Genomic DNA, 19,080 nt, shown 5'->3' on the forward strand with positions numbered 1-19,080 from the left:
TTGACAGAAACTAAAGTTAGCCTTTTGAAACTTGAGGAGAGATTTATGGTGTGTGATTGGGAAACAAAAGATCTCTTAAAAGTAACAAGGAACCAGAAACAAATAATACAAAAGCTAGAAGATGACAAGAGGATTTATAATTTAAGAATAAAAAATGTGAGCGAAGAAGCAGGAGTAACTACAAATGAACTACAAAGAATATTCACAGATGTAATTAAGGAAAACTTCCCAAGCATAGGAAAAAGAAATGATATCCAGATAAATGAGACATACAGAACTCCAGTCACCTACAACCAAAACAGATCTACACCCAAACAGATAATAATCAAGATTCTAGAAATCTACCACAAGAATAGAATATTAAAAGCAGCCAGAGAAAAGAAGCAGATTCCTACAAGGAAAAATGATCAAAATAACAACAGACTTATCAACACAAACTCGCAAATCAAGAAGAACCTGGGGGGAAATAGTCCAAACCCTGAAAGAAAATAACCTCCAACCAAGACTGATGTACCCAGAAAACTCTCTCTAAAAATTAATGGAGAAGTAAGATATTTCCAAGACAAGGAGGAACTGTGGGAGTTCATGGCCACCAACCCAACCCTACAAAAAACACTGAAGGACATTCCAGAGAGAGAAAAAAATACCAGGATTCCAGCAACAGTGACAGAAAGGCCTCAGTGAATGGGGCAGACAGTGGAATGAAGGAGTAAAGTGGGAAAATAATGACAAGAATAAAATAGCAGAAATGAGGCAGAGATGGCAAGCTATAATTTTAATATAGATAGCCTTGATACACTAACAAAAAAAGAAACACAGGCAGAGTAGACTAGGAGGCAGGATCCATCGAGATGCTCTGAATAGGAAATAAATTCAACCTGAAAGAAGGTTAATAAACTGAGAGCCAAAAATGAGAAAACAATGCTATATGTGACAGTAAACAAGAAAGAAATAGGGACAACTCGTCCAGCAGCCGCAGACAGACTGGAAAGCTATGACAATTTTGGGCAGTGTAGAACTACACACTGGAAGGAAGGAAAACCTTGTGGCTTTAGTAAGTAAAGAAGTGCAGCTCAAGATCAAGTTCAGGGGTAAAAAGGGTTAGCAACACGCAGATAGATAACAGGTTGGTCCTCTAATCTAAAAACTAAAAGAGCTAGTGGGAACCAAAATATACAAAGCACCCTGAGAAAGGGAAAGGGAAGGAATTGTATTAAAAAAAAAAAAAAAAGGAAGGCAGAAGACATTATTAATAGTATAACAGTATTTAAAAGTCACTGTCTTATCGCTGTTTAGTTTGATTATATTTTGTTCTGATCTGTCTACCCATATTAGATTTGGGCACAGACAGCTAACCCAAAAATAGCAGGTTATACCATGGTAACTATCCTTAATTTCCTATTACTTAAACTGAAACCGTGTATTACTTACATTGTCTTACTATGACTGATCTTATTTGAAGCTGGTTCGTTAGACCGCTTTTAGCCTTGACTGATTTCATTCGAATATGGTATCCTTGATAGTATTAAGCCTGGGAGTGGAGACAATTACTCTGAAGATGATAAGATGTAAAAGATATCCATTCTGGTTTTGATTATTAACTGCTTTCAAGTCCTACAACATCTTCAAAGTTGTGTTTTTAATAAAATAGCTATGTAATGTTATGTTCAATTATATTATGCCTGATGATGTGGACAATTCTATTGAAAATAACAAGAGAAAGTGTAGTAACTACTGTAGATCACCTAATATTGTGGGCCTATATGTCTTTTTCATGTTTTTCTAGGTATTTTGTATCTTGTTTTGATCTGTTTTTCCATATGATACAGAAAGGACAGATATACATGTAGAGAGTCACACATGGGAAGAATTTCTAAACTATTTAGGGGAACAGATTATATAACACACGATGTAATGAACGGATGCTCTTAAGGAGAAGAGACACTAAGAAACTCAGTGCTAATTCTGTAGTGTTATGATATGAAATCTAGCAATACTATCATTCACTGTTCAGAGTGATATTAGTCTAGTCTCTTATGTTCAGTTTCAGCATATGTAAAGATAAAGACAGCTACTACAAAGAGACTGAGAAACATTATGGTAGACATTATTGATTTCCCCAAAATCAGGTCTTGAAGACCTCAAAAGCCTTCATCATCCTGTAATGATCTGATTAGTTCTATAATGTCCAGTATATATTCAATGTGTGTGAAGCTGGGGACCACTATTTCGAAGAAAACTAGAGACAATAAGATAGACAGTGAAGATCTTCAGTGGACTTGCTTTGAAATCTACGTTTCTTTAAATTGTTTCCTTATAAACTATTTTGTTCTGTTTTGCTATGTTTAATCTTACCCTCTTTAAGATAAAAAACAAGTGTGTAGGACTGCTAATCACACTACTAAGTCCTTGTTGGATCGTTGAGCAGATCTGTTTGTAGTGTCATTGTTTGACTATCACTTTGTATGCTTTAATTTTGTAACTCAAGCAACAATTTCTAATATAACAGTATGAAACTTATCGACTGGTGATTTATTTTTCTGAAATTCTGTATTGTTTCTACCCTTTTTATGTTTTTCTTTAAATAAAAAAAGACCATAGCATTAATAAAATAAATCAGATACAAGTTTAAATATGGCAAGATTTCTCTCATGAGAAATCCAAAATATAAAGAACAAATATAGTAGGAAAATGGGAGATAGATCTTTTTGCAAAAGAAAAGGAGACAGCCAGGTGTGATGGTGCTCTTGGCAGGCTGAAGCAGGAGGAACACTGCTAGTTCAAGGCCAGTCTGAACTGCTTAGTGAGACCCTGTGTAGAAAAGAAAAAATGAAAAAGAAAAAATATTAAACAGAGAGGGAGACCAAGAGATAGAAGGAGGGGAGAGTGAAGGGGATGAAAAAGGTGTTCTGTACATGCACAAGCTTCTCAAAAGGAGTACAATCAGGATATACTATAAATACGTACTGATAAAAGAACTGGAAAGGAAGAAAGAAACTCCCTCAAAAATGCTCAAATATAATCCAATTTAAAAACTGGCAACAGACCTATTTTCCAAAAAAAGATATACAAATCGTCAAATGGAATATGAAAAGTATTCAATATCATTACTCATCAGGGAAATGTAAATTGAAACTACAGTGAGATACACCTATCACCTCACTCCAGTAATATTGGCTATTATCAAAAAGACTAAAGAGGGCTAGGGATGTAGCTGAGTGACAGGGTACTGCCAAGTCACGTGAGGTCCTGAATTTGATTCTCAGCACTAAAAAAGAGTAAAGACAAAAGGTGCTAACAAAAGATGCAGGAATGCAGAGAAAAGGGAACACTTATATCCTGTTAGTGGAAATGAATATTATTACAGCTATTATTGAAATCAGTATGGGAATTCATAAAAAATTAAGCTACCATATGATCCAGCAATCCCACTACTGGGTATATAAACAAAGGAAATGAAAACAGTATGTTGCAGAGACATCTGCACTTCACTTCCACTGTGGACTATTCACAGTGGTCAAGATATACAACCTAAGTGTCCACGAATCAATGAGTGATATATGTACTCAATAAATCTTATTCAACCTTGAAAAAGAATACAACTTTGTCCTTAGTGATGATATGGATAGAACTGGGGATCATTATGTTAAGTCAAAAATGCCAAACACAGAAGAGCAATACTGAACACTCTCTCTGTGTTACATCTAAAACAACTGCTCTCATGGATGCTAACAGTTATTGGAGTGGTTACTGGAGGCTGGGGAGAAAGGATGAAGAGTGAGACGGGGAGACGTTAATCAGTGGATACAAGTAAGAAGTTGTGGGTGGTACTGCACAGATGGGGTGCCTATATACAATAATAATTTACTCTACATTTCAAAAACTTAGCCTAGAAAAAAATTTGAAAGTTTTCACCATAAACAAATGATAAATATTTGAGAAACAGACAGGCATAGTCTCATTACAATGCTACACAATATACACATGTGTTGAAACATCAACTTTTACACCTTAAAATATTTATAATTTTTGCTTCTGTGTACTACTTAAAAAGTAAATTTAATTCTAGCTTGTTGTAAATGTTTAAGCCAAAATTGTTTGTTTTCTGATAACAGCAACTAATAGAAAATTAAAAGAACTAACAACTAAAACATCTTAAATTCTTAAGATTAAATCATATAAAATAAGAACTCACTGAGTTTCAAAAACAAAAGTAACTTTTAAAGCATTACCTTGTCATACCTCTTAAGCGACAGGCTTATTAAATCACATAAAAGATTTTCACAGTGTTCTTCAAATAGGCTGACATTGGATAAACTGTCACCTGCCAGACTGATAAACTGATGACCATATACAGCTTGTTCTGAAAATGTAATGAAATGCATTCTACTTAAAAATAAATGACATTTTACTTAAATTCAGAAGAAGGGAAAAATGAATGCCGACCTTTAATTGTGATAAAAGTGAAATATACAGTTTAAAAAATATTTTTACAAATAGAAGTTGAATTTGAGCAATCAATTTATATGAGCCCTGAAATGCGAAAACTTCCAATCTCTTATTTCCAATCCAATAAACTTATCTTGAAGTTCTGTTTAATTTTCACTAGTAAGTATCTTTGAAAATCAATAGTTAAAGCACTTCAAAATAAGACAGAAAATACTAGGAAATTTTCACCTACAATTCTAACCAACAAAACCTTTAAACCATTATTCTTTTGATAAACTAACTACAGGTAAATGTTCTAAACAAAGGTAATAAGCAAAATTTGTACCTGTATCAGTTAAATCTTCTCTTAAGTATTGTTTTTAGAAAATACTACATAAAAAGTAGTCACAATGAGAGCAAATTATAAATCTATATATATCTTTGCATATTTAAGAGTATATAAATTTACACACATATATGTATGTGTGCACTTTTAAAGTTTGTTAAGAAAGCTTGTTTCGGCTCCACATATACTAAAATTTATTAAGAAACTGAAAAGCAGGTCTTAAGGTAATACATGTTTTCACAACCTAAGCAGTTTGATAAAGGAACATAAAGATGCCAAACAGCAAGGTAAAGACATACAAAGGCAGCCGGGTGTGTGGCACATGCTGGTAATCCCAGCACTTGGAGGCTGAGAGAAGGATCCTTGTGAGTTGGAGGCTGTCTGAGTTACAAGGTGAGCTCAAGGCCAGCCTGAACCACACAGTGAGACCCTGTCTCAGAAAGACAAAAAACAAACACCAAAAAAAGTACAAAAGCAACACATGAAATAAAGGATTGCTAGGCACAGCATAAAATCCCACTTAAAAATAATAATTTTAAAAACATAAACAATAATTTTAAAAACATAATGAGCCACCATGCCCGGCAAAAACATTATTTGTAATAGTAAAAAAAGGAAATCTTCATTAAATACATGTGGCGAAATGAACTTTTCCAGATTCATAAAGTGCAGCTCTTAAATGAATAAACTAGAGCAACATATACTAATATGAAAACAGCTTTAAAAACTGAAACATCACACTAAATGGTACAGCATTTAGTTAGAAAGAAAAATAAAACTCCAACTAAGTATCTATACATATGTACTAAGAGATAATAAAACAAATAGAGCAAGCTATTCCTGAAAACATGGAGTAAAATTTATTAATTCAGTCTTAATTTTTAAAAAAAATCAGAAGTATTTATGATTTGTGTAATTTTAAAAAGTAATTAGATTTTTAAAAAAGGACAAAATGAGAAATCCATAAACTTACTCAATTTTTCTCCCAGCACATGAAGAATTTCTAGTATCAGCCAATGGATATCTAAATGCAGATGTAGTAAATGCCAGGATGGTGGGAAAAGCTGTGAACAAAATTTTCAACTATGATTCAGAATTCATAATATTTTAGTAAGTATGTTTTAACATATCACAAAATTCTCCCAAAAACATGAGGATAAAGAACCATTTGACCTACATCTTCTTAGCATATCACAAAACTCTTCCACAAAAACAAGGATAAAGAATCATTTCACTTACCACTATTAAAAAGCCCAGAGAAGATCTTGGCTTGTTCATTAGGATTTTTTTCACTGAAGATAAAAAAACACTTTTTTTCATGATTGTTTTAGAATTTAACTGCCAAAAGTTTTTAATGTAAAAGGCTTCCAGGAACTGCTAAAAATATTTTTAAAATGGAATAGTCTATCACATAGACATGTTAGTCTATAAACTATCATGTACACATGCTTTAATACATGCAAACTAAAAGAGGTGAACTGCATTGCTTAATTTATGTGTTGGGACTCAAATCTATCTAACTGAAAAGTCAGAGCTTTTAACTGCTGTGCTATACTAGACTACCAATAACCTTCCTTTAGTCAACATTGAGTATCACCATAAAACAAATACAGTGACAACTGTTCCATTAAAACACTAAGGAAAATGTGAAAAGGAACTTGCCTCATCAGATATACATAAAAGCCATGAGAACTGGTTTTTTTTCTTTTGGTTAACTTTCACAGAAATTATAATAAACAATCATACCTTACATGTTGTTAAACACATGTTCAAAAATGTATTATTTAAATGGCTAAAGTCAAATATAACAGAGGGGATTAATAGGGGGTTAATAGTTCAGGAAATCTGATTGTGAATCATCTTAATTTGTTATTCACGTGTACCCATTTTTCATATGAAGGACTTGTTACTTGTCAATAAGCTTAGCCACACTAACAATATCCAAAAGGTCCCAAAAGTAAAAATATAAATTGTGATATAGTTTTAGAAGTATTTTAAATAAGTTGATCTTCTTGAATCTTACTATAATATATAAATGATGATTTGTCCAAATCTTTACAATAAGGAAGATGATACAACTTCTAGAAGATAAGTCATTTTATTGCTTTGAAGCTCTTAAACATTTAAAACTGTGATAAACACAAAGTAACTGATATAGATGCACTGTTTTAATTCTTTAGATATTAATTCTTCCAATACTTTATGAAGTTATACAAAGTGTACACATTGGGAGACTGAAGCAGGAGACATTTTATTTGCTTAAAAATAGAAAATTAATAAAGAATGGCCACAATTTCAACTCAGGCAGTGTCTGGTACCAAAGTACCACTCCTGACTTATTTTTCTCAGTTTTGAACAAATATTCCTTGTGAGGAAAAAGAGCTGGTAATTTAAAAACTAAATGAAGCAGTCAGACCTTATTTTGGTTTTGATTTACAAATGCTCCTGGACTGGTACTGGAAAGTTCATATAGATGTCCAATATACAAAAGTAATCCATGAAGTTCATCAACCAACACTGAGGGAAGTTGAGCCTCCAAAGTCTTATAGGGATGGACAGGAATGTGACTCTCAGCATCCTGTACTTTCAGGTATCTAAAAAGTGATTAGATACAATAAACAACCATAGTCTGGATAAATACACCCATAGAAACTCATACAATACTCAAAATACTCCTGTTATCCTACCTGAAGATGAAAACTTTAATATAATGGAGAAATATTATACACTGCTGTCTAATATTGTTTGCTTTGTAGTGTAGGGTTGATATTTTCCCTGAAATCAAAATAGACAATGTTAATCATAGTTTAAGTAATTATCACTAGATAGTAAACAAAAATTGTGTAGGCCAGATCAGCAGTAATTCTCTACCTTATGAGTTTTTTTTATTGATTCCTATGTAATACTGTACCCCACCACTCCTCAAAACTGATCCTTAGTATAGTCACCAATGCTATTACCCAGTCTAGCAGGTACCTAGCCTCTAGGAACTCGCCTTGAAAGTAGCACTGGCTATAACTAGTTCCACGGTAGCCACCACACGCTATTCTTTTAAAATTTGTATCCTGTCTCCTACCTCTTTGTACTGGCTCTTCCTCCTCAATATCTTAAACTTTTATTTATTTATTTATTTATTTTTGATGCTGATGAACCCAGAGGCTTGCATACAGGCAAGCAAACTATTAACATAAGATCTCCTCGGGCTTCAGTGCAGTTTGTTCCTCTATGTACACTTCTGTCTACACGTATGATAGCTCATCAGTTCCTTTACTGATTAATGACATCAACTCCCAGTGCTTTATCTGTACCCATACCTTTGCTTTGTACTTCCGACCTTACATGCCAAACTGCCTAATACTACTATTTAGGCAGCACTATCTGACAGAATGTTCACCCACTGATTGCTTCAAAAGCTCCCGCTGTCTACATTCTCTCTCCTTCATCAAATGATATACATCATCAGTGGTCTATAATGTTCTTCAGTCTTCCTTTTCTTTTAACCTAATATCTAGTCAATCAGAGTCCTATTATATTGATAAACAAATGTATTTTGGTATTATGTACTTTTCCTACAATCATCTTTTTGCTTATTCATTGTTACAGGACACCTAAGGAATTTTGTCACATACTCCTTTGCCTCTCTATCATTTAAGTACAGAATCTGCTTAACATATATATCAACTCCCTGTTGCTCCCAAGTCAAAGGCCAAAAAGGTGACTGTATTTAGAATAAAATTCAAACTAATTACTTACAAAGCTTCAAATGATCTTTGATTATTTCTTGGTTTTCTACCAGTCTTACCCCATGCCACCTTTCCCTTACTTACTTTAATATTTACATCAAGAATTATCTATATGTCTATGATGTTTAAAATGCTGAAAACCACTGTAAGTGTCAATCACTAAACAAAAGCAGAGAAACCAAGAAAATTACAGGCAAGAAATTCTCTCCCATATTAAACATACAATGAAACTTATTTCTAAGTCTGAATTCAAATGAAAAACATAGCTATTACTTTGGTATAACCAACAGAAATACAAAGTTATTGTTCAAATAGCTGCATAATAAAACGTATCTAATTTCATTAGTAAAATGTCATGATGATTCCTTCTATGGTTTAAATATGTTTTGTCCCTTCCAAGACTCAAACGTGACTATCAACGGGGTGGTGATAGGTAAGGGACTTTATGAGTGATTAAATCAGTAAAAGGGTTTAAAACCATGCTGCAAATTAAGTTCTTGCTATCAGAAGACTGGTTTAGTTACCAGGACCATGAGCTGCTATGAAGCCAGTTCTCATGTTTTTTTCTTCTTTACATATGCCCATGATGCTATAATGCAGCATGAGGCCCTAACCAAATGTAGCTGCGTGAGTATGAATTCCCCAGTCTCTAGAACATAATACCTTAATAAGCCTCACTTCTTTAGAAATTATGTAATCTCAGGTATTTGGGCTAATTTGAGCTATAAAATTGTCCTTCAAAATTGTCAGCTGAAAGAAGTATTCACTAGACCTACTGCTGAGCACTTCTGGCAAGGTGGAATAAAAGGATGGGATTTATACATCTTGCATCTTAAACTTAAAAACCCGAAAAACAATATAAATTGTGTTTTGAGGACTTGGACACAAAGTAAAACTGTTACCCCAGAGAGGCTACCCCTATAGTTCTATCAATTTCCCTTCTAAAAACTAGTGCAAGAAACAGAGATCAGTGTTCAACTCAATCATTTGAGGAGACATACCAGTTTAGGAAAAATGTAAACTTACAGTGCAAATGTATCAAGGGGGAAAGAAACTACATATATAGCAAAGAGCCCTTGCAAATATGGAGAATGTCTCCCTTGAGTCTTTGACTGAGTACTGACTTGTTCAAAAATGAGAAAAATCACTTAAAATTCAGCAAAACATAAGAAAACAATTCCCTATAAAGCTTACACAAGCCAAGGAATAGTTCAAGTTTCCACCAGGCAAAATGAAAAAATTTTGTAATACACTACACACCACAAGAATCCTGAAAAGCCATGCCAGGCTAATTTAATAGGATATATTAGCATTAAACTAAAGGCATGGTGGTGCATGCCTGCAATCCCAGCACTCAGAACTAAGGCAAAAGGACCACTGTGAGTTCAAAACCAGCGTTGGTTACACAGTGAACTCAAAGCCAGCCTGAACTACACAGTGAAAGCCTGTCTCAAAAAAAGAAAGCACTAGCAGAAGTATAAACCAAGGTCTCATAAGAACCAGTGGCAGTTGTGACAGAACTATAATTCCAGCACTCTGGGAAGCTGAGAGCAGACTGCAAGTTCATGTTCAATTTGGACAATTTAGCAAGATCTAGTCTCAAAAAATAGAAATGTCTGGGTTTGTAGCTTTGTGGAGGATTGGCAACATAAAATCTGTAACACACATCATCCAATAAAACATTACTAGTAAAAGAAATAGCAGATTACATTACAGAACTAGAGGAAAAAACAATGAATACAAATAGACCTAAAAATGACTGCAATAAAGAACCAGTAGTCAGCTAAGCTACAAAGAGAAATTAAGACAAATACTCCATATATTTTAGATAAAAATTAACATAAGGACAAAAATAAAAAAAAATTCAAATGCATTATTTAGCTGCTACCCACACAAATGCAATACCCAAGAGAAAAAGGAACACCCAGAACCAAATTCAAGGACAGATAAACAGAACATACACTATCCTGATGTTATTCTGCCCCTACTAGAGGGCAACCTGGGAACAAATAGCAGGGGAACTATATGCACTTAGCATAAGTGATCCCACACAAGGGCTTTTTCAGAAGGGTTGAGGGCCTTGGCAAATTACATAAATTTATTAACAAAGCTGCAACATAACTATGGCAAGAACAAGGTGGTTTATGGATCATCTTGATATACTTAACCAGTCCAACAGACCTGCCATTAAAAATGTTTTTAAGCAATAAAAATAACCAAGACATTAGTGTAATAATGTTAACAGACACAGTCATCTTTGGTTATTTGTGCAGGATTGCTCCTAGGATCCTCCTCAGCTCTCAAACTATGTGGGTGCTGAAGGCCCCTATATAGAATACTGGAGGAGTACATTCTCCATCCCCGCAGATGAGGAACCTGAAGATACAGAGGCCACTGGTTTCTGTTTAGTCACTGCGATAATAACACTATTTCATAAATCCCTTCCATAAGCCTAACTTACTCAAGTCATTGTAGGTAATACTTGGTTTTTTCACTATAACCTCAAGGTTTTTTTTTTCTATTTATATGCACATGTGTGTATGCATGCATGTGCATGGTAATAGGGTTTGGACCCAGAGCCACTGCACTGAACTATACCCCCAGCCTTTTTTTTTTACTTTTTTTTTTTTTTAGATAGGGTCTTGCTAAGTCACTAAGTTGCCCAAGGTAGGCTTGCACTTACTTCTGCCTCACCATCATAGAATGCTGAGATTACAGGCATGTGCTTCTAGTCTGGCTTTCACTGTAAGCTTTTAGAGACTTCTTAGGGGTTTCAAAATAAAAGTCAGAGTTCTGTAGCATGTGTCAAAAACCAACTGTGATTTCATCCTTCTGAATTCATCAATATATATATATATATATATTTATATTTATGCCTGCACATTTTGCTATGCCATGCCCTTCCTTCAAATCTTTTGCCTGGTGAATTCCTTACCCTCCTTGAAAAACCAGATGTAGCACCATTAAGTGTCAAGCACATACCATAGATAAAACCCTGGACTTCCACAAAGGTTTGTGTCTCTATTACTACAATTTGTCATTTACCATGCTGTCGTGTTTGTGTGTCTGCCCAACACAGCTGAAAGCTCTAAAGTATATTTTTCCTCCCTGTTTCATTAGTACTTCCATGCTATCTGACATGAAACAAGGACTTAAAAGATGATGAAACAATAATATGTAACATTTACTGTCACAGACTATAAAAACAAAACAAAACTTAAACAAACCTTACAATTTATAGCTAATAGCCAAGCCTCAATACTCTTAGATAACAGCTAAGCCTTTATAAATAAGACAGGTGCTTTGTGACTATGATGAAACAAGACGAAAAAGTAATCATGTCCAAACACAAAAATAAGGCATCACACATCATATAAACAAGAAAAAGGCCAAAAAATTTCCTCTTTTAGCTATAAAGACTCATTTGGTTATTAAACACAAACCTCCTGAATCTCCCTTTATTTACTCTCCTAGGTAAAAATCAAATTGCCTGGACATCATCAGACTGTCTCTTTCTGAACAGCACCCAATTCAGAATAAAGCTTTATTTCCCTTAAGCCTCAATCAAAATCAGCCAGCAAAATCCAAATACTATCATGAATTCTATTCCCTCTTACTGAGAAACCCCAACTGCTCTTTGTAATATGAACTTTCCCCTTGCTCCAATAAGCTAATAAATCTGCCTGCACAAAAGTATATTCCAGGTGATCTTTGGGCATTACGAATGACATACACTGGGCTAAGCACTTAACATCCACTAAGGCATTTAGTCCTCACAAAAATTCAGTGAGGCAGGAAACATTGCTTAATGTGAGATCTCCAACTGTGGAGCCCAAGTTATTATCCTAAATTCTACACTGTTCTAAAATTACTGAAAAGCAACAAGGAGTCTACAATAAGATGTGCTATCTTTCAATATCCTTCACTCCGTTAACTATACCAATCCCCCTAATGTCAATAATCCATTAAATACATAGAGAAACAAACAAAAAAGCAGAAAGCATACAAGATCAAGAAAGTAGCATGAGATCTGGGACTTACATACTGCATCCCACTGCCCACCTCTACTTCACTTGAGAAGTTTAGCTTCCCTAAGTCAGTTTTTACCGTTAAGACTCACATATTTGAAAAAATGTTATAAATCTCAGCTATAACAAAATTTTATTTATCTTTTAAAGAAAAAAAGATGAAAATAGTTAAGTTTAAAAACGTTAGAAAGATAGTTACAATAATAATTGTTGTGGTTGTCTTTGTAGTTGTTCAGAGTACAAGATAAAGGCATGTATCTTGCCCAAATAGTACTAGCACAAACCTTTCTTTTCAATGAGCTAAGAGAAGCCAGCTATATACTTAACTATCTCGTATATACATATTTTTTTTTCCCTTCCTTCTTTTCTGCTTTCCCCCAGCACAGTTTACCTTTTCTTTTGAATATTTTCTTCCCAATTCACAATATCTATTATATGTTTTGGATCTTACTTGTTCAGTTTCTCACACTACTGTGACAATACAATATTTATATGTATGGGTCTGATTTATTTCACTTTTAAGTACAGTCTCTAGCTGCATCCATTTACATATAAAAGCCACCGTTCTATCCTTCTTCGTGGTTGAGTAGTGCTCCATAATATTAAAACCCCATGCCTCTTTCATCCATTCCTCTGCTGATGGGCATTAGTTACTACAAACTGTGCTGCTGTAAACACTATAAACACATATATTGCCATGTTATGACATTTTTAACTCTTTTGGAAAGATACTCGGAAGGGGAATAGCTAGTTCAAATGGGACCCGTAATCCTAGTTTTTTGAGGAATTGCTACACTGATTTCCAGTGTGGTTTTACCAGTCTATACTCCTAACAACAGTGGAGAAAGATTCCCTTTTCCCTACAGCCCTGCCAGCATTTATGTGACAAAATTTTAATTTAATTTAATTTAATTATGCTATCCTAATTATACTACCATGGGCCATGTGCAATTCATTATACGGGAGTGGCATTCTTTTTTCCTATTAAATACACCCTAAACTTACCAAAATCACAGCTGACCTGTAATAAGGACTCCAAATTGTATAGTTGTTGCCTAGTTTAAAAAAATGTGAGAGTTAGTTTTAGCATATTTTAAAGCATATTAACAATTATATGGATGTTTCCAAGTTTACTACACTTTAGTCTATAAGATACTGTTTATGTTTTTATAAAGTTTAAGATGCATAAAATGTTACAGATTAACAGTTACAGAAATACTTTATTGTATTAAGTTATACAGTGCTTCAGAAAAGAAACAGCATTTGTAGACTAGACTTATCGTGAAAAGCTATCCCAATTCCTTGTAATAATTTTGTCACCACATTCAAAATGCCTTCAAACTCTTTAAAGATTGGCCCATATTTATGACATACATCCTGCACAGACTCATTAACTAGAACGTTTTAGAGAATCATTCAGCCTGCTCTCCCAATAAAATATAACATAGCACAAATAAAGTGATATCTTTTATAAGATTTCATGGGATAAGGGTGGTAGAATACCTAACATCTCTCCATTTTCATTTAAGTGTATTGAAAGTATATTTTTAATGTATTTTGGGGCAATCTGCCTTAAACTACTGACTCTGATTCAAAATCGTCTAAACTCGAACATGGACCATGTTTTAAATGGTAATAAAGAACTATTTACTATTATCAACTGTGCTAATGACATGGTTTTTACTTTCTAAAAACCATTATTTTAATGACATATATTTCAAAGTACTAAAGACAAGACGACACGATGTCTGGTTATTTGTTTATAAAATACTAAATGCAAAAGAACAAGAACAAGACAGACAAAAAATAGGGTAAAATGTTGATGCATACTATAATCAAAATCTCCAGAGCTTGATAATACTATTATTTCTACTTTTGTGGATGTTGGAAAATTTTCATTATTTTCTAAAATGCTGCTCACAGAGATTTAATCACATTTTTATGACATATTTTTTATCAAATATTTCTGAAAGCCTGAGCTTATGATCACTGAAAGACTATGGCTATTAAGTAATGAAATATTTTGACTTTCTTTCAAAATTATAGTTGAAAATTTTAGTTATCTGTCTTCTTTAATACTTAAAACCTAATGTCCAATATCAACTATAAAGACTATGAAAATCAGTAAAAAGAAACATTAAAAAAACATTACTTTTTCAGTCATTACTGCTTGTTTATTGTTACTATCATACAATCAAATGAACTACCACAATTTCCCTGGTCTTTTTCTATTCGGTTATTAGAAAGCACTCAGCAAAGTAACTTACAAAAGTGAACATTTGTATTTACAGAGTCAAAAAAAACCACAGACATACCTGAATAAATGGAAAAGCTCTCTAGACGAATTCACTAAGGCTGTTTCTGTAACCCAATTAATGCCAAATATTTCTACTGTATCTTCTTCAAAATTAGTTGGTAAAGGATCAAGATTTAAAATTAGCCTGAAATGAAAATCCTGATTTAATCTCGTAAAATGTATGTTAAGTGTCATAAAACAGGGTATCTTTTTCTACAGTATTTGAATCTATATCACATGTATAGAAAATCAGAAAATGCCTTGATAACTTATTCAGAATTATTATGGCCAGATTGTATTAAAATTTCATTCCTACATGGTGATTAAAAAAACAAAAAGGAAAGCTAAAGGGTAATGTAACTCCGGAGGAGTAGGTTTCAGCTCCAATGGTTCATTCTTTGATGGGACATCTATCAGCTAACAGCTAAAAATCATTCTGAGTTATGCTTAATGACTTGCATAATCGAGTTGGGTAATCTGTATTAAGTTGTCTAACAAAGTACAAGTATGAAATTAACCAGAATAATTTAATTTGACTCTCCCAGTATTAACAAAATATTTTAAGAACAGTAGTTTTACTACATTAAATGCATACCTGACTGATGTAACTCTACGACTTCTATATGTATAAATACACAGAATTAAAAGAACAAGGAAGATAAAATTTAAGTATGACTTACTTAAAAATGATTGAAAAGCTCTGGAGAATTAATAATAACCTTTAAAAGAGAATATCATTTTAAGTAAGACCCATTCAGATTTCTCTTTGGTAAATTAGTGTTCAACTCCCTACCCTAACGCTGCGACAGTAATAAGATTAAGGAATATCAGTTACCAAATAACTTCTCTTTAATACTTAATATGTATACATCAACCAGGAAATCAACAACAGAATTAATAACAATGTTTACTTTCATGATATACTATGATGATTCACAAAACAGGGCTTGGTGAACACCAAAGTTTAATAATAAACAAAAATGGTAAATTCCTAAGAAACATGAATAACCAGATGACCGAAAAAAGTTCACTTTTTAAAACGTACCGCTTAAGAGCTCCACTAGCAAGGTAGGATTCTCCAGAAAAGTTTTTGCCTCCTCTGTTATCAAAAGCACAAGAAAAGCAAGGGGGATTACACCATTCTGTCTTCAGCTCCAGCTCCAAACTGTCGGTCAGGAACGTCGATCCAACAGAACAGTCGTTCATTATTTACTTCATGTCCTGAAATGTTTGTGGTTCGCTATGATTTTTATGAAAACACCAACGAAGCTGCAAAGGGATTGCTGGAAGTGGAATAGGCCAAAGGAACTCAAAGTCCCCGCAAGTCCTTCCCCCACAAATGAAACTGAGTGTGGGAGAGATGGAGACAGGGGCAATCCTCCACCGCAACTTTCCAGGGTCCTGCCCGCCCCCATCTCGATCAAGGCCGTGGGAACTTCGACCAAGTGCTCCCCCAACCGGCTGTGGCAGAGACTCAAATCTGCCCTCCAGGGCGACTCTGCAGCCTGGGTCAGGGCTAAAGAAACTTCTGCAGAACCGTGCTAGCTTCCGCGGGGAACACTGCCCTCCCGGCCGCCTGTACCCCGCTCTCACACGTGGTGAGAGCTCCCTGGCACTCTGGGTGACAAGCAGGAGAGCCACGCTGGACGCCAAACTCCAGTCCCAGCACAAGGACTAGACTCACCCGCAGCACTCGGGCGGAGGGTGAGGGTCCCACTCACCAGGCTACCGCCTGGGCCCTGGGGCGTCCCTTGGCCGCGATAAGCGCCTTACCTGCGCGCACGCCGAGCCCCTAGATTTGAGTCCAACAGACCAAAACACCGCCGTGGAGTCCTTGGGCCCTAAGCCGGAAGCACGCGAACTTCCCGCCAAGGCGCACCCGCGCGCTGGGGGGCGGGGCCACGGCGCACCCCGCCCCGGGCGTACGAAGGTCTCGTTCAGTTTTCACAGTCCCAACAGGCACTTTTGAGTTCTCGCGAGAGTCCCCCGGCCAGGATGCGGTACGCAAATAGTTTTTTGTTTTCGAAACCTTTAATTGGTGCTTCGGATGGAAGGTGTGGCATGCTTGGAAAAGAAAGCTAGCCAGAGAAGCGGCGGCCAGAAAGGTATTGGAATCGCTGGGTTACGTTCTTACCTCCTTGAGAACTCTGTCACGCAAGTGAAAGCAAAGCATTCTTCTGTCACAACCTTGAGCGGGCCAGGCCCTCTTTCAGTCTTTTGTTTGGGGTGACCGCGCCTTTTGCTCATATATTAATTGTGGCGCCGTGGCTTCCAGAGAGACGTTAATCCCGTGTTTGGAAACAGTATGTCAGGTGGTCCTTTCTTTGCACACGTCAGGGCAAGGTTAGTATTTTTTAAAAAACGATATCAAAGTTTTATTAAAGGTGGGAAAAGGTACAGGCTCTGAAGAGAGAATTTGGGCCAAGCAAAAGTATAAAAAAATTGCCAGCGGGCCTCCATCTAAGAGAACACAATGGCCGAGTTAGCACTTTTGTAAAAGTGTAGTTCATTTTAGCGTTTTGCACATCTTTTAAAAATACACTCTAAAGTTGACTCCTCAGAAGGCTTTTCTGTGTAACTCAGATAACACATTACAGTATTATTATCAGTGGGAGATTTATGAAAAACACAAAATTTCTAATTCAAATGCCTTTTGTATTCTGAGTATTTGGCATTGCCTCATTCCTCCACAGTACAAGTTGTCTTGTATTCAATTCCAGCAGAGGGAACCTATCATAACTCTCCTCTGTTTAAATCAAATGCAACACATTTTCTGCTAAATGGGATGAAGTGAGAAAAAACACAATATGATCTCTCCAGCACAGTTTAAGACTACTGATGTGGGTGTTAGACTTGTTCTGCTCAACTGAACTCCAGGACTCCAGTAATCCTGTCTCAGCCTCTGGAGTAGCTGGGATTTTAGGCAATCACCACCATGTGTTGCAGTTAACAATTTTAGAAAGTTCAATATCTTTCTCTTTAACTGATGAAACAAGTAGACTGGAAATTCACTATAAAACACCTGTCTAGCACTACCATCCAAATTAACCTAATTGACGTTCATGTGACTCAATCCAACAATAGCAGAATTCACCCACTTGGTAAGTATGCGTGGAACAGTCATAAAGATGGACCATATTCTGAGCCATAAAGGTCTCTGTTTTGAAAAAAGGGCTGGGTTATAGTTCAGTGATAGACCACTTGCATATCATGTTCAAGACCATAGGTTCAAACCACAGCACCACACAATATAATAAAAGCATTGAATTGTATAAAGTGTATTGTCTAGCCACAAGGTAATTTAAAATTCTTTGTACTAGAAAACGAGGAAATGTTCCATAATTTAAACATCTGTTTTAAAAACTAAGGAAAACCCCAGTAAACTAAAACTAAAGGCAACAAAATAATAAGTAAATGGAATGAAACTGAAAGAGTTGCTGGCCCAGACCGGACACTTTAAGCTGGAAAAGCCGCAGCCAAGTTAGGGGGCTCCTGCCTCCCCCGCCCCTATAGATTTACCTGTAACCCTGTACCCCATCCCTAAGAACCTGTTTCTGGCGCCAAACGTGTGCCAATGAAATACCTGTACATCCCTAATGCCCCTTGGGGTCCGCCCCAGACAGAGGCTACTTATGGGCCCCACTCCACGTGGAAAAAAAGAAGAAGAAGAAGGAGAAAGGGAGAGTGTGTTCCAGAGAGAGACCATCGGCCTGGGGGGGGGGTGTCTCTCCCCGCATTCCCGAAATAAAGCCACCGCCGCCCACTCCTTTCACTGCCGTCCACTCCACGCCTTCCACGGACTTCTTTCCCTTCTTTCCCCTCTTCTTCCTCTACCCTTCTCAGACCTAACAGAAACAAAAAGAAAACAAGTGACACAGAAAGTTATTTTTAAAAACCAACAAAATTCTCTAGAAAGACTGATAAAACAAATTAACAATATTTGGAATTAAAAAAGCAGTATCACTTGAGATTTTACAGACATTAAAAGGATAAGGATATTTAGAGACTATCAAGAACATTTTATACCAATGAACAAAGTTAAAATGAACAAAATTCCTTTGAGAGACACAAACTACAAACACAAAGATGGCAAAGATAACATAGATCTATAATCTGTGGTTAAATACCTCCCCCTCCACAGGTACTGCACACTTTTTAGAAGAAAACTCCAGTACTGAATGACTTTAATGCAGAATTCGCCCAGCTATTTAATACAAGAATAATACCAGTACTATATAA

The 19,080-nt window shown here is 35.6% G+C and overlaps 1 protein-coding gene across 2 annotated transcripts in view; it reads right to left on the bottom strand.

The window, feature by feature from the left end:
- The window catches only part of Mms22l (MMS22 like, DNA repair protein), a 134,627-nt gene extending 117,864 nt beyond the window's left edge, over positions 1-16,763 (bottom strand). Inside the window, exons 1-8 of one of the 2 annotated variants that reach the window (XM_003467436.4) lie at positions 16,615-16,763; positions 15,887-16,062; positions 14,861-14,986; positions 13,551-13,600; positions 7,462-7,549; positions 7,191-7,368; positions 5,748-5,838; positions 4,233-4,363 (exon numbers count right to left, since the gene is read on the bottom strand). In XM_003467436.4, the coding sequence (XP_003467484.1) occupies positions 4,233-4,363; positions 5,748-5,838; positions 7,191-7,368; positions 7,462-7,549; positions 13,551-13,600; positions 14,861-14,986; positions 15,887-16,047 (825 nt within the window). In that variant the 5' untranslated portion in view covers positions 16,048-16,062; positions 16,615-16,763. Of the gene's footprint in view, positions 1-4,232; positions 4,364-5,747; positions 5,839-7,190; positions 7,369-7,461; positions 7,550-13,550; positions 13,601-14,860; positions 14,987-15,886; positions 16,111-16,614 lie in introns of both variants that reach the window. The other variant, XM_063233270.1, reaches the window with a different exon arrangement.
- Positions 16,764-19,080: the final 2,317 nt, after the last annotated feature.

This window comes from Cavia porcellus, unplaced genomic scaffold, assembly GCF_034190915.1.
Source record: "Cavia porcellus strain 051 isolate PalLab524CR breed Dunkin Hartley unplaced genomic scaffold, mCavPor4.1 scaffold_22, whole genome shotgun sequence".
NCBI lineage: Eukaryota > Metazoa > Chordata > Mammalia > Rodentia > Caviidae > Cavia > Cavia porcellus.